The sequence below is a fragment of the Brassica napus genome, chromosome C1, assembly GCF_020379485.1.
Source record: "Brassica napus cultivar Da-Ae chromosome C1, Da-Ae, whole genome shotgun sequence".
NCBI lineage: Eukaryota > Viridiplantae > Streptophyta > Magnoliopsida > Brassicales > Brassicaceae > Brassica > Brassica napus.
This window is the reverse complement of record NC_063444.1, coordinates 19,757,455-19,772,124: the sequence shown is the minus strand read 5'-3', so window position 1 is coordinate 19,772,124 and position 14,670 is coordinate 19,757,455. Positions and strand designations below refer to the sequence as shown.

The 14,670-nt window shown below is 28.7% G+C and overlaps 1 protein-coding gene across 2 annotated transcripts; it reads left to right on the top strand.

Moving 5' to 3' along the window:
- The first annotated feature begins 6,760 nt into the window (after window positions 1-6,760).
- Window positions 6,761-8,345, top strand: LOC106369185 (ADP-ribosylation factor-like protein 5). Of its 2 annotated transcripts, none has more exons than XM_013809290.3 (3): window positions 6,761-6,933; window positions 7,103-7,305; window positions 7,852-8,345. In XM_013809290.3, exons 2-3 carry the CDS (start codon window positions 7,114-7,116, stop codon window positions 8,209-8,211), a joined length of 552 nt encoding a protein of 183 aa, XP_013664744.1. In that variant the 5' UTR covers window positions 6,761-6,933; window positions 7,103-7,113; the 3' UTR covers window positions 8,212-8,345. The 2 variants fall into 2 exon arrangements, with proteins under 2 accessions (XP_013664744.1, XP_013664745.1); XM_013809291.3 differs by having other exon boundaries at window positions 6,774-6,933; window positions 7,107-7,305.
- The last annotated feature ends 6,325 nt before the right edge of the window (window positions 8,346-14,670 follow it).

Here is a 14,670-nt window from a genome sequence, read left to right as displayed (position 1 = left end):
TGACCAAGACTTATAGTTTAACACATTTAAATTTCGTTTGGCTTGTTTAACTGTTTTTAAACGTTTTGTTCAACAGGAAACTCTAAAAATATGCACACATTGAAATATGCGTTGAAATGGAGATCATTAATTTCATAAACTCCATCTGAACCGTAAAGGAGCTTGCTAACGCCGCACTGGAACCAAATTGGTTTGTTCAATTTTCATTGGCTGACTTTAATTAGTTTAGCCACATCAAAGCGTTCAAAAGATTTCGATAAAACAGACAGAACGTTCATCATCTAAACTAGCTACATTTAGATGATAGTTTGAAATCAGAGTATCCGAAAGACATTATATAATTTCAAAAATTAATTTTTTTATTCTCCAAAAAATAATTTTAAAAATTTAAATATGAAGTTCTGCATACCGAAACTTTAAATATAAAATGTCACGACTCAAAATTTCAAAATACTTTTTTTTTGTATTTTTGTCATTATAATTACACATTACATTTATGATTCTTAAAAATATTGTTGTTTATCATTTTAGTACTTGATATTTTTACAAAAATTTACAATGAAAATTTAAATATTTTAAAACTACATTTAGATAAAAAAATATTACAAAAAAACTTAACATATGCATTAATTGATTAAGTATGAGAATATTATGGAAATAGTTTTATAGAATAACATGCCCATAGAATAAAGTGATAATTTTCATAATATTCTCATATTTTATTGAGATAAATATTTTATTCTCCAAAAAATAAATATTATATTGAGATAAATATTTTACTCTCCAAAAAATAATTTTAAAACTTTAAATATGAAGTTCAGCATACTGAAACTTTAAATATAAAATGTCACGACTCAAAATTTCAAAATACTTTTTTTTTGTATTTTTGTCATTATAATTACACATTACATTTATGATTCTTAAAAATATTGTTGTTTATCATTTTAGTACTTGATATTTTTACAAAAATTTACAATGAAAATTTAAATATTTTAAAACTACATTTAGATAAAAAAATATTACAAAAAAACTTAACATATGCACTAATTGATTAAATATGAGAATATTATGGTATATATTTTTAACGTTAATCATATACTTAAATATTTATATAACAATTTCAAATACAATAATTTTATAATTTACATGTTATAATTAATCAATTGTTTAAAACTGTATGTATTTGTCACTTCTTATTATATATTTATCTTACTTTATCTCCATTTAGTTATTAAGCAAATTAATATATTCATGAGAGAATATATTTAAAAATTATTTTGTATTTAATTTATGCTAAATTATGACCCGTCTTTCAAAGCTGGATTTCTTTTTACCAATATTTTTATGCTTATTCATTTTAGATAATATATTATTGTATATACAAAAGTCTAAGATATATTAATTTTTAGACATGTTAATATAGTTTGTTAATTTTAAGTCGTTCTAAAGTCATATTATGTTTTTAAAATAAATATTTTACATTTATGAAAATAAAATTTATAAATTTTTCAATTGAATATAATTTTATCATATTTATTTTAGTATAATAATTTATTTATTTTTCATTTTATAAACAATAACTTAAAATACATTAAGTTATTGTTAAAATATTTTTACATAGATTTATTAGAATTTTTAAAATATAATATATATATATATAATGAAAATATATTATGATTAAATTAGTTACAAAGATTTTATATTATTAACTTTTAAAAAATACATGTTAATTTTTATACATGTATTATATAGTTTGCTAATGTTAACTTATCTTACCAACGTATTAGATTTTATTTTTGAACATAAATATTTTATACTTAAGAAAATAAAACATACAAAATATATAAATTTATAAATTTAATACAATTGTATTATATTTATCTCAATATAATAATTTTCTTTTAATATGATTGATTATGATTATATAATAGATAAAATATTATAGAATTTTTTATTTTTCATTTTATAAACGATAACTGGATATATTATTGTATAATAATATTTCAAACTAATTTCAAAATTAGTGAAAATATTTAAATATAATTTCGAAAATGAAGATCTTGTAAAAATCTTTTAAAACATATTTTTTAGAATTTTAAAATAAATATATTTATATTTAAAATAAAAAGATATCGAAAGATATTATGATTAAAGTAATTTAAAGATTATATGTATTATTAGTCTTAATAAAATATATTTAATAAGATTTCTAAGTGGTTGTCCAAATTAAAAAATCACACATGAAAAAAGTCATGACTTCTGTTTTAATATATAAGATTATGTATTACTATGTAAATTTTATATTTTTAGTGTAATATTTTATTAATTAATTGATGTAGTATTTTTATATATGTGCTAGTTATTTATAAAATTGTATGGATTTAAATTAATTATGACAAATATAAAAGATTATAATATAAAATGTAAAAGCTTTTAAAATTAAATTTAAAGTTTTGCTATTGTAAAAAAACTTTTTTTTTATTTAGACAACGGAAGAACACCTATAAATTTCAAAAATAAAGTTTTGCAAACTTCAAAATATAATTTTTTTTTAGATGGTTTTAACTTATATCCTTTAAAATTTACCTTTAGTAACTGAATCACTACAACTAGTTAGTTTATCTTCGTCACAAGTAGTACTGATCGTAAAATAAATTTTATGAAACATCAACCTTAAGTGTTAAATTTTATATAAAAATCTAAGGTGTCAAAATGATGTAATATAAATATATACTGTAATAGTTTCCGGGTATATTTTATTGTTAGACATTCAACTACATAAGGCCTGGTCTGATTACAAGAACGAGACACGAAAATCTTGACCGTTTAGTGACTTTGGTTCTATACTTCTATTCAGAGAAACGAAAAAGTTAAAAGCAAATAAAAAAGTTTAAAAGGAAAAGTAAATGAGATGGAAAAAAAAGTAAAACGAATAAAATTATTTTGGTAATTAAGATTGTGGACACGTGTAGGGATCGAGTGGAATAGAAGGTAAAAGAAGAGAGGAGCCTTCCTTTGTACGTATGTCCGTAATTATCCCAACGGCTGGTGAATTGAAGGACACAACCTTTACTCCCCTCTGGAGTCTTGTACCATTCATTTATTTGTTTCCTTATCCCCAGCTATCACTATTTTATACCACTCGAAATTCTAACTAACCCTTCATATGTTATTCTATTTTAATTTCTAACTATGTTCCAATCTCATTTCTTTTTGGAAAAACTACATTGCTATCTTTTGATGCTATAAACTCTTAACTATTTATACATGGATGAATAAATCCACACCATGTTGGAAGTTTTTCTTTGAATGATTTATGTAGTGGGAAACTGAAATTAAAGGTCCGATTTGGTTTTTTTGAACAGGGGTTAGAACTAGCTTTTGATTTTGATTTGCAAAAGTTTTTAAACGGGGATTGGAACTAGCTTTTGATTTGCAAAAGTTTAAAGTGGTGTAAAATAGTATACATCATTTTTGTGATTTTCGTAAAACGTGAAGAACTGCTATGAAAACTTTAGTAGAGACTGCTCAGGCCACTCCCAACCAAAGCACGTCGACCATTCACATATTCTTATGTTTCCAACATTTTCTAGATAATATTCATCTATTTCATTTTAATTATCGTTTTAGGTTTGTGCACATAGATTAAAAAAACATTTAATTTTGTATTCGAAATAAAAACATCGTTACCTATACACCTAGTCACATTTCAACTAGTAGAAAAATCATATAGCATAAAAAATTAATAAATGTTGAATTGAAACTCTAAAACGACATTTATTTTTAAATGAATTTTTTTACTCTACAATGACAATTTAAATGAAATGGAGGGAGTAAGTTGAATCGATAACTGGTAATGGTTTTAACCGTTTATTTTCTTGTTCAAAAACGTGATTGTTTTATTTTATCCTTGAGAACAAGAGTTTATAGAGCTGAAAATACTCCTTAGGCAAAACAATCGGCCAATGTATTGGCTAAGCAAGTAAGCAGGCTGAAAAAAAAAAGATCTAGCTTAGTAGCCTCTCTTTTGAGCGTGTTGACTTAATGGTGATTTTAGTCCCCACACTTAGGCTGATGAGCAGAAGAAGGAATGTCCCTTCATACATCAGAAAACTTACCCAAACTAATCTCCGCACTCGTACGGCGGATACACCATCACAACGCCATCAACAAAATAAAGAACCTCAGATTGCAGGTCAATTGGTGGCGGTCAAGACTTGGATTACCCCTAGAGTTATGTTTTACTGTGATTAAAACATATGTATTCTTCAACAAAAATGATCTAAAATCTAAATAATACTTTTTTCAATTACAACTCAGATATACACGTTTAAATTTAGATTATATAGCTCTTATAGTGACACTATGTATTTAGGGAATCATGGAAATAACTAAGTGTTTGAATGGAAAGTGGTCTAAAAGATGGTTCTTACACCACAGCTGAGCATCCACAACCAAGTATCCATTCAAGAAAATATAACAAGTGTGTATGCTCCATTGTTGAAATAATATTAAAATATCTGCTCCACTAGCGGTCTAGAAAAGTGAAAAACATGAGCAAAATACTGATCTGCTCGTAAACAGCTGAAACACTCCATTATGGAGTGTAACGAGCGGTCCATCCTTTTTTTATTTTTTAAATTTATTTTACCTTTTTAAATATTATTAGTCACAAGACAGTGAACAATTCTTATATATAGTATAGTTCATTAGAAACATCATTTATATTTTATCTACTATATTTATGAAATATATTTTACAAAATTGAAAAACATTTATAATTTTAGTTGAAATTTTTATAATTTAAAATTTGTTAAAGGATATTTTGAATTTTGAAGATATTATGGTATATTTGAATTTCTGGTTTTACATAATTTAAATAGATATATGAACCTAAACGGAATCCACAAAGATTTAAATCAAAATTAAATTGAAATTTATAAATATTTGAACGTATCTTAAATTTTAACTCCAAAAACTCAAACTACGAATATAACCGAATCTGAACGAGTATCCGAACACCCATCTCTAACAATATTGGTTACATATATCTTATTATTTGATATCAGACTTTATTTTCTTAACAATGTGTTATTTTCTTTAAGGAAACCTTTAAATATTTTTAATTATTGTGTTAATTAATATTAAATTTCAAACTGTTATATTATTTGACCAATATTATAATTATTTTTAAATCATTCATATTAGATATGTTAAATATTACATGTCAGAATAATTATACATATATGTTATATTAATATGAACAAAAATTTACAACTATTTGCATTTATAATTTATTTTTAAAATAAATAATTTTAAATTTGTAAATACATTATTATTTATAGAGTATCTTTAATGAATCAAAGATAACTAGTTTTCTAAAGTAATTAGATTATATATGTTTAAACTATTTTTCTATTATGTTTTGTATAAAAATTATATATATGGCGACATATTATTTAATAAATACTTTTAATTAAAAAATTACTAATACAAATTGTATATAATTATTTTAAATTTGTACAGTGTTCTACACCGTTTTTTTATCCATTTTTACCATTCAAACAAATGTTTTGGACCGTTTGATCCGCTTGATCCACACTTGTACCGCTAGATCCGCTAGATCCACTCTTGTTCCTCTCGATCCACTTGATCCGTTAGATCCACAATGTTTGATCCGCTTTTCCCATTTGTAGCCTAAGATACATAACAATTTAAACTCTACAAAATGAAAATTTGCGGAATGATATTTTATATGACCCGAGATATTTGCGGAATGGCATAATAGATATATAAAACAAATATTTAAAATATTTTATACATTACAGTTTTTTTTTTTTTTTAACGCTGATTTATTACGATCTTATAATTTTGATATAGGAAAGATTACATAGACGATTCGACAACCGACAATACTACCTGCCTTATGAAGACCTACGCCTAACTGCATCACATGAGCCGTCCTATGAAGATCCACGCCTGGCCAGATTTACTTGCACCATGTTGAAGATCTCTTGCAAGTCTTTCCTCTGTAGTCTGCATATTTGTTTAATAAACCGCTCTCTCCGGGACTTGAAACCTGGATTTCCTGCAATCTGCAATAAATTGCATAGTCTAAGATTCGAACCCCAGACCTGAGTGTAGAAGCATTTAAACCTTAACCAATAGATTCGAACCCCAGACCTGGGTGTAGACCTGGGTGTAGAAGCCTTTAAACCTTAACCAATAGCCTCTAATATAACAAATACTAATAATAAAAATAATTTTCATAAGAAGAAAATATATATTATAAAATAATAATTCTTATTATAGTTTTTATTCTGTCCTTAATATATTTATGATAAAAATTTAAATTGTGTAATATAAAAAATTTAATCACCCTATAATATTTTAATTTAAAATTATTATTATTATTTTTTAAATATTATCTATGTAAGAATTTAAATTATATTTTAAAATAACTAAAAAATATAAGAGGTTAATTTTGTAAAAAATAATTAAAACTCAGATTCTAATTAATATTTGGAGAATCGTGTTTTAAACCTCATTCGGTCATAAATGTGCATATTACTAATATGAATAGCTTTAATTTTGAATAAAATGATGTCTTAACTGAATTAATTTTGTATAAGTTTGTCATGATTGGTGAAATACCAAAATAATGTTTTTATTTTGATTTTATAATGTTTTGAGGATTATAATGTTTTAATGATTTATAATGTTTTTATTCCGGATATATCCTTCCTTTTTATTTTGTTATTATTCATTTTTATACTCTGTGCTTTAATTCTCGTATACTTTTCCTACTATCCCACGATACCACCACCCACCCAGATCGATAAGCAAGCAATCTCCCAAAACTAATATTTACATCTTTTCCCGATTCAGATCAAACCGAGCATCGCCGTTGCCTCCGCCACTTGCTAAATCAAGGTTTGATTCTTGATCGTTTCTTGCAAATTAGAGATATCTTTGGATCGTTAATACCCAAATCCGATCTGGGATTAACAGATCGCTCTCGTGAAAACTCAAATCAAAACTATATCCTTAGAGAATGATAAAAATTATGATTATGTCGTGTTGTTGTTGTTATGTGGAAAAGTCAGAAGAGAGATGGGAGCATTCGCATCGAGGTTTTGGTTCATGATGTTCCCCGCGAAAGAGTACAAGATCGTCGTTGTTGGTTTGGATAACGCCGGTAAAACGACGACGCTTTATAAGCTTCACTTGGGTGAAGTTGTCACCACTCATCCTACCGTTGGAAGCAATGTCGAAGAGCTCGTTTACAAGAACATCCGCTTCGAGGTATCCTTAACCTCTCTTCAACATCTAATTCTTGTTTTTTTTTCAAGAACATAGTTTAGTTTTGAACTGTTTCTATGTGTTTCTGCTGAACTGGATGCTCTGTTTTATGTTCTTCTCCTCCATAGTTTGTGGGAAGGCTTCACAAGCTTAAAGCTTTCAACTTTATTCATATTGGCACCACTCTAATGCTTTCTGATAAGAATTTGCTTATCCTTGTGTATACGTCTACTTGTCCATAAGCCTGCGGTTTCAAGCTTTGCCTAACTTAAGTTGATGCATAGCTTCTCACTACTTTTCTCTTCAGGTTTAATTTCATTGCAAGGACATAAACTCAACTGTTTCTATGTGTTCCTCTATTGAATTGGATTCTCTGTTTCTGTCCCTTTTTAATATTAATTACATCCATGGTTTGTGGAAGGCTTCACAATCTCAAATTTTTGAAGTTTAATCATGTTGCCACAATTCTTATGGTCTCTGATAAATCATCAATTGCTATTTGTCAGTAACTTACACCATTGTGCTTTTTTACAATATTCTTGTCTTTAGGTTTGGGATCTTGGTGGGCAAGATAGGCTCAGAACATCATGGGCAACTTACTACAGAGGAACGAACGCTGTAATCGTGGTTATCGATAGCACAGACAGAGCCAGAATCTCTTTAATGAAAGATGAGCTATCCAGATTACTCGGGCATGAGGATCTTCAGAACTCGGTCATACTCGTCTTTGCAAACAAACAGGACCTCAAGGATGCTATGAGCCCAGCTGAGATCACGGACGCGCTTAACCTTCACAGCATCAAGAACCATGATTGGCACATTCAAGCAAGCTGTGCAGTCACTGGAGAAGGATTGCATGATGGGCTTGGTTGGATTGCCCAGAAAGTTACTGAGAAACCTCCAAGTTAAGAGCAAGTGTCATAAACTGAATCACATAACGTTGAACCTTCACATTTTCTCTTCATGGTTAATTGATTTTTCTTTTTATACAGTATATTAATTCCACTCTTCATGTGATGAGTTTCATATATTTGGTTTACTCTTATTGAATAGTTAAGTGAAACATACACTAAGTTACCTCCAAACAATAAGACATTTTGCCATCAAATGCAAAGTTTGAAGCTCAAAACAACCTTTCGTCAAGTTTGCAGACTTTACAGCTCTTTGATTCAAGGGATAAACCTCTGATCAACACACTATTCACCAAGGTTACTGGTTCTATTACGTCGATGAAATTGTCTTAGGTTGATAACGATGATGTTGATACTCATAATCTCAACTCAAATCATGTTTTAGTTTTACAACTCAGTTTAGAGATTCCAAGATCTGCCGCTTGCGTTTCAGTTTGTCATTAGTACTCTTGAGTTGCTCAATGAAACAAGCCAAAATGTGCACACAGTAATCGCCTCATCTAGCACACTCCAAAAATATTAGACTAGAGAATAACTCGATTTACAGCAAATCTGCGTTTATCAAAGAGTATACGAAATACACTTTCATCTCGCACGGCTCCTAACTGATAAAAGTAAGAAAAAAAAATCATTTTTTTTTTGATTTTTTTCCTTGAAAACAAAAGACAATTCTTCATTTAATCTAATATTGATCGAATGTCTGAGCATTCCGAAACTTTCATAAATATATATCCAAAGTTTCCTAAGTCCTTTGCAAAACTGTTAATTTCAATCGTATGGATATGTAAAATACATGATTTCTCCCCTTATATGCTTTACGGTAATGATTCCTCTGGCATTGCTACCTTTACCACAATGATGCTGTCCATAGATCTAAATCTAAATGGGGATGACCGAAGCATCTCATGTTGTCATTTCGTCGTTGCTCTTTTTGGTTGGGTATGGCTTTGACTATTCTGCTCCTGGATGGGGAACGACCCCTTTGATGGGTGTATACTTATGTATACTTTCACCGGTTCTGTTCGAAACATGAATTAAAATAGTAGAATAGACTTGTGAATTAAAATCATTTGTGTGGTGTGGTTTACGAAATGATAAAATTAAGTTTGATTACTTTCCTCGAAAACAAAAGGCAATTCTTCATTTAATCTAATATTGATCGAATGTCTGAGCATTTCAAAACTTTCATAAATATATATCCAAAGTATCTTAAGTCCTTTGCAAAACTATTAATTTCAATCGTATGGATATGTAAAATACATGATTTCTCCCCTTATATGCTTTACGGTAACGATTCCTCTGGCATTGCGACCTTTACTACAATGATGCTGTCCATAGATCTAAATCTAAATGGGGGTGGCCGAAGCATCTCATCTTGTCATTTCATCGTTGCTTTTTTTGGTTAGGTATGACTTTGACTATTCTGCTTCTGGATGGGAAACGACCCCTTTGATGGGTTATATTTATGTATACTTTCACCGGTTCCGTTCGAAACATGAATTAAAATAGTAGATTTTTTGGCTCCAAAGAACAAGGCTTTTTAGAATAAGCCAATTCATTTGAGACCTTGCATATCCACTCTTTTCTCATGTACCAAGATTACAAAAATGAAATGATTAATCTTTTGGTTTTATTTTTCAAAATTGGCTAAGACGGAAAAAAAAACAAATCGTAAACATAATTTCTATCTTTGAATAAAACAATATTTTTGTTTGTAAAAACATTATTTTGCGACATGTGCGAGACACCATTGATTATATAATAAATTATGTCTCATGTAAAATGTAGTTATGAGAGTTCGTATATCCGTTTGTGTTTCGGATATAAATTTTTGGGTTTTTGGATTCAGTCTTCTAGTCTCCATTCATGTATTATTTTAGTATGAATCTGGTTTGGTTTTAGTTTGTGTTTGGATATAAATTTTTGGGTTTTTGAATTCAGTCTTCTAGTCTCCATTCATGAATTATTTTAGTATGAATCGGGTTTGGTTAGCAAGAATTCATATTTATATATAATTTGTAATTCATACAAAAACTTATTTTTTAATCATAGTTATATCAGATTCTCGGTTAAGCTACGTTTAGATATTATTATCAAAATATAAAAATAGTATTTAAAGTATTTATTCAAACTCCTAATATTAGTTTTTAAATCCATATCAAAATAAACATAAAATTACATATTTGAAATACTTTTTAAATACTTATTTCAGATACTAATTTAGATATTTGAGTAAAATTTTCAAGATTTTTGGGATTATGAGGTTTTAAGGTATTCGTTTGGGGTTCGGTTAATAACACTTTATTTTCTAATATATTTTATATCACTCTATAAAATCCATTTTGTGAGGTATTTTAATATCTTAGATTAGATATAAATTTAGATTTTTCAGTTCGAGTTCAGATTTTTCCCAAGACCTACTAAAATGTATGGGCACAATTCATAAAGGAATAAATGGTAATTATAGTCGCCAACATGCTAAAGAGATATTCTCTCAATTTTATTAAAAAATTCGTTTATAATTTTATTTTGTTTTACAAAACGTATTTTTTAATACTTTAATGAAAAATTATATAAAATAAGTTTTAACCACAATGTTTTAATGTATTAATTAGAAAGAAAATTAGTGTATGAATAATAGATAAAATCTATCTTATTAAAACTAAAGTACAAAACATAACTTATTTATTTTCAAGTGTTTATAACAGTTCTTACATTCTTTTTTTTTTACTATTACATAACATTAATAATTAAACATAGATCCGACATAATAAATACTTCTTACCATAACAATATTTATGTCCACTAGGTTCGTGTCCGCGCTACGCGCAGATTATATGGTTCTATAACTTTCTTTTAAAATTTAGCATAAACATATGAAATGATTGATAATGGTTGTGTAGGAAGGGAACGAACCATAAGTTTGCCAAAAGAACTGATATAATCTTAAGTTGTAGTTTATACTTGCAGTAAAAGAAAATTTACAAAACATAAGTGAGTGGGTACGAACTTTATCATAATTCTCTAATTACTGTGTTTTATTCTTAGTCCCAAGTGAATGTTATACACTAATAAGAAGATATGGCCGAACATGTGGAGTCATACAAACTGGTGGTTTCTTATGTTTATGATTGGACATATTTTGTATCAAAAAATAAAAAATGATTGGATATTTTCTTGAGCAAATGCAAAAATGGAAGTCCGTCTATCGGCATGAACCTTATAGCCTAGCTCCTTATTTCATTATTTAACTACATTGCTTTGAAATCAACTTCTTTTGTTGGCTGAATACATGGTTGGTGAAGCTGAAGCTTCTGTGTCGGATACTTATACCAAGCTAACTTGAGAAGAAATATTTGAAATTTTGGTATATAAACGACAAATTGTTTGTTAGAGAGGGTCTGAACAAAAACTGCATAATAGGTGTATTAGTTGTTATTTAGAAGAAAAAGTTTTGATATATGTACTATGACCGATTGGCCTAAATGATAACCTTTGGCTACATCCCCAAAACTGTAAGACTGCTAATTAGTTGTTAACTAAGTGGAATCCATAACTCTATAGGCTCTCTTAACTTAACGGAGATTCAAGAGAGAGATGCTCCAAATATTTTTATTTTGTTTACTAAAAGAAACAACCAAATATTATAAATAGGTATGTAAAGTTAGTTCAATTTTTCATGATGACTGACACAAATGCTTCTGATATATATATATATTCACCTTAAAAGATACCAATTGACCCATTTGAATCTTCCGTAAAGTACAAACGCAGTAAACATCAACTATTATGTAAAAAGCTGAGATGGATTGTATTGGCAGAGGCAAATGTTGTTGAACTTACACTGAGCCTCCGACAAAGGATAGGGAGGGAAAAATGAAAACTGAATAGAAATACAAAGACAACCGCGTTGAGAATAGAAAGACAACCCCGTGTACTAATTAGAGGAATCTGTTGGTGAATTGAATATACTTGCCAGTTTATTAACTTTTTACAATATTGTCTGCAAATTTCAGCACCATCGACACAATACCACTACGAAACAAACAAACATGGAAATAATGTTTTAATGTGATATATATATATATACCAAAACTGAGATGAAGAGTTAAGAGAAGGATATGGCTTAGCTGAGAGCATGGTCAAGATTCATGATTATTGTGATGAATGAGTACCATGGAAGGATCCCCTGAAAATGAAAAATCGAACTTTAATACCAGAATTGATGAGACATCACGTCATCGATGTTAATGAGCTTTTTGATACCACCACTATTAATAAGTGATATTTTCTTACATCGTACATGAGGAGTGAGGGAAATGGTTACTGAATATGGACACAAATAGAAAATGAGTTTTGGATTTACTTACTTGCGACGGCATCAAAATCTTGGATCACTGTAGCAACAACATTGAAAGCTATTCCAGAGACGTACAACCAGGAGTTTTGTGCATTTATATTCCTACATAGCTTCTTTTCATAATAGTCTGCCAAAATGGAAAGCAATCCCCTTAATCTAAAGGAATTCAAGTCATTTAATAGACTGATCATATTCTACTGTTTCAAAAAACAAATTAAATTAGTGCTTCACAAAAGGGAAGAAAATCAGGGCTGGATTTGAGTGTTTAGAGTGAAAGTTCCTAATAATCTAACCTTTGTGTATAGTCCGGCGAAACCACTTAAAAGAACCATAACCTACAAACAGCGCCAAAACAATCACATAAACTGATGTGTATGTGTATGTGGATGATTCATGCCCACTGATTCTCGATCAACCTGTTCGAGAAGAAAGTAAGCAAACTGGATAAACAGTCTCTTCACACATATAGAGAAGTTTTGTGTATATAACATAAAAATTATGGTTTTTCAGAACAACTATTCAGTGGAAGCTGCTACCTTTAAGAGTAGTCTTCTTCTTCGAAAGTGTTTCAAGAGACTTGTTCATGTCTTAAGTTTGACTGATACACAAACAAATAAAGAATCTCCATCATCTGCTCATCGCTACCGTCTCCTCCGTCTTCATTACCACTATCCCATTTTTCCGTTATTCCAACCTAATCTACGTTGTCGCCATCGAGCTCCAGCTCCAAAACTCTGAAGGTCTCATTTTTCGATCCCTCATATGCCCATTCCCAATTCGGCACCGATCTGCCGTAGTTTTCTCCACTGACGACATCCTTTCGGAGAAGAGAGCTTTGGAGCTTCGAATTGATCAGTCTGGATTCGACACCATGACTGACGGTAACAAATGAAAAAAAATAATACTATTGGTTAGTAATATATATGTGTGTAGCGGAGGTAACCGAAACAATTGCTTGGATTGTTGTAGTAATGGAGGGGTCTTTATGAGTCGGAGGAGTGGGAAGTAACGTTATGAAGGGTATTGGAGAAGGTGTAAAGGCAGGGACACTTAGATAGGAGCGAAGAAGATGAAGTCCATAAGTAGCCCGTAAAGCTATGATTGACTTTACATGTATTTAGGGCTTTTTTTTTAAGGTTTGGTGATGGGCCACTGCAAAACGAAACCTAAAACATTTTATAAAGGCTAGGTCCGATTTATTTTACATGTCGTAAAAGAAAAGAAGAATAACGGGTATATCTGATGCTGAACTGTCAACTTAATAGGTTAGGAATATTTTAGCTGACGTGTCCTATCTCAGAGACCTCAAAAATAGTTCATTTTATATATTAGTGATTTAATTCCGTCTTACCATGCCCATGAATTAAGATGGTTTATCCATAGATTAGTTGATTTTGGGATAGTTGGTTTGCTTATCCATTACTTAATTAGGTGATTTTTCCGTGCTCATGCACGAATATAATTATTTCTAAAGTAAATATAGTATAATAATTATTGCTATTTACTTTTAATTCTAACTTAATTTATAATTTGTATGCATCATTTATATTAATAATATTATATTACTTTAATTATACTTATGATTATATATATGTTATATCTAATCGATTTTGTTGTTTTTACAGTCGATTTAGTTATCATTTGGGTAAATTGGATTGCATTTTTGAATTCAACTGTAATATTATTTATTCTAAATATATTAAAATTATGATTAATTTCTTATTTGCAATTAGGTGTTTGTTGTCTTAGATATGTAAATATATTTTGTATAACTTAAGATATATTGTGCTTAGAATAAAAAAATAAAATAAACTTAAGTGTTTGATTCCAAATTACATAAATTAATAAACGATAATATTCTGAAGTCTCATACATATATATAAATTTTTAAAAAGAAATAAATTGTAACAGTTGATTAATTTTATTTTCATTTTTAATATGTTTTGAATTTTCCTATGATTTATATTTATAAAATATATTACTATTTTCATAAAATTATATATTCTTATCGTAAGTAAATCTATGATTTTAGATATAAGTTGGATTAATCGAGTTACTCATGTTGTGAGTATATTGAGTTATGAGTTGTTTTATGAA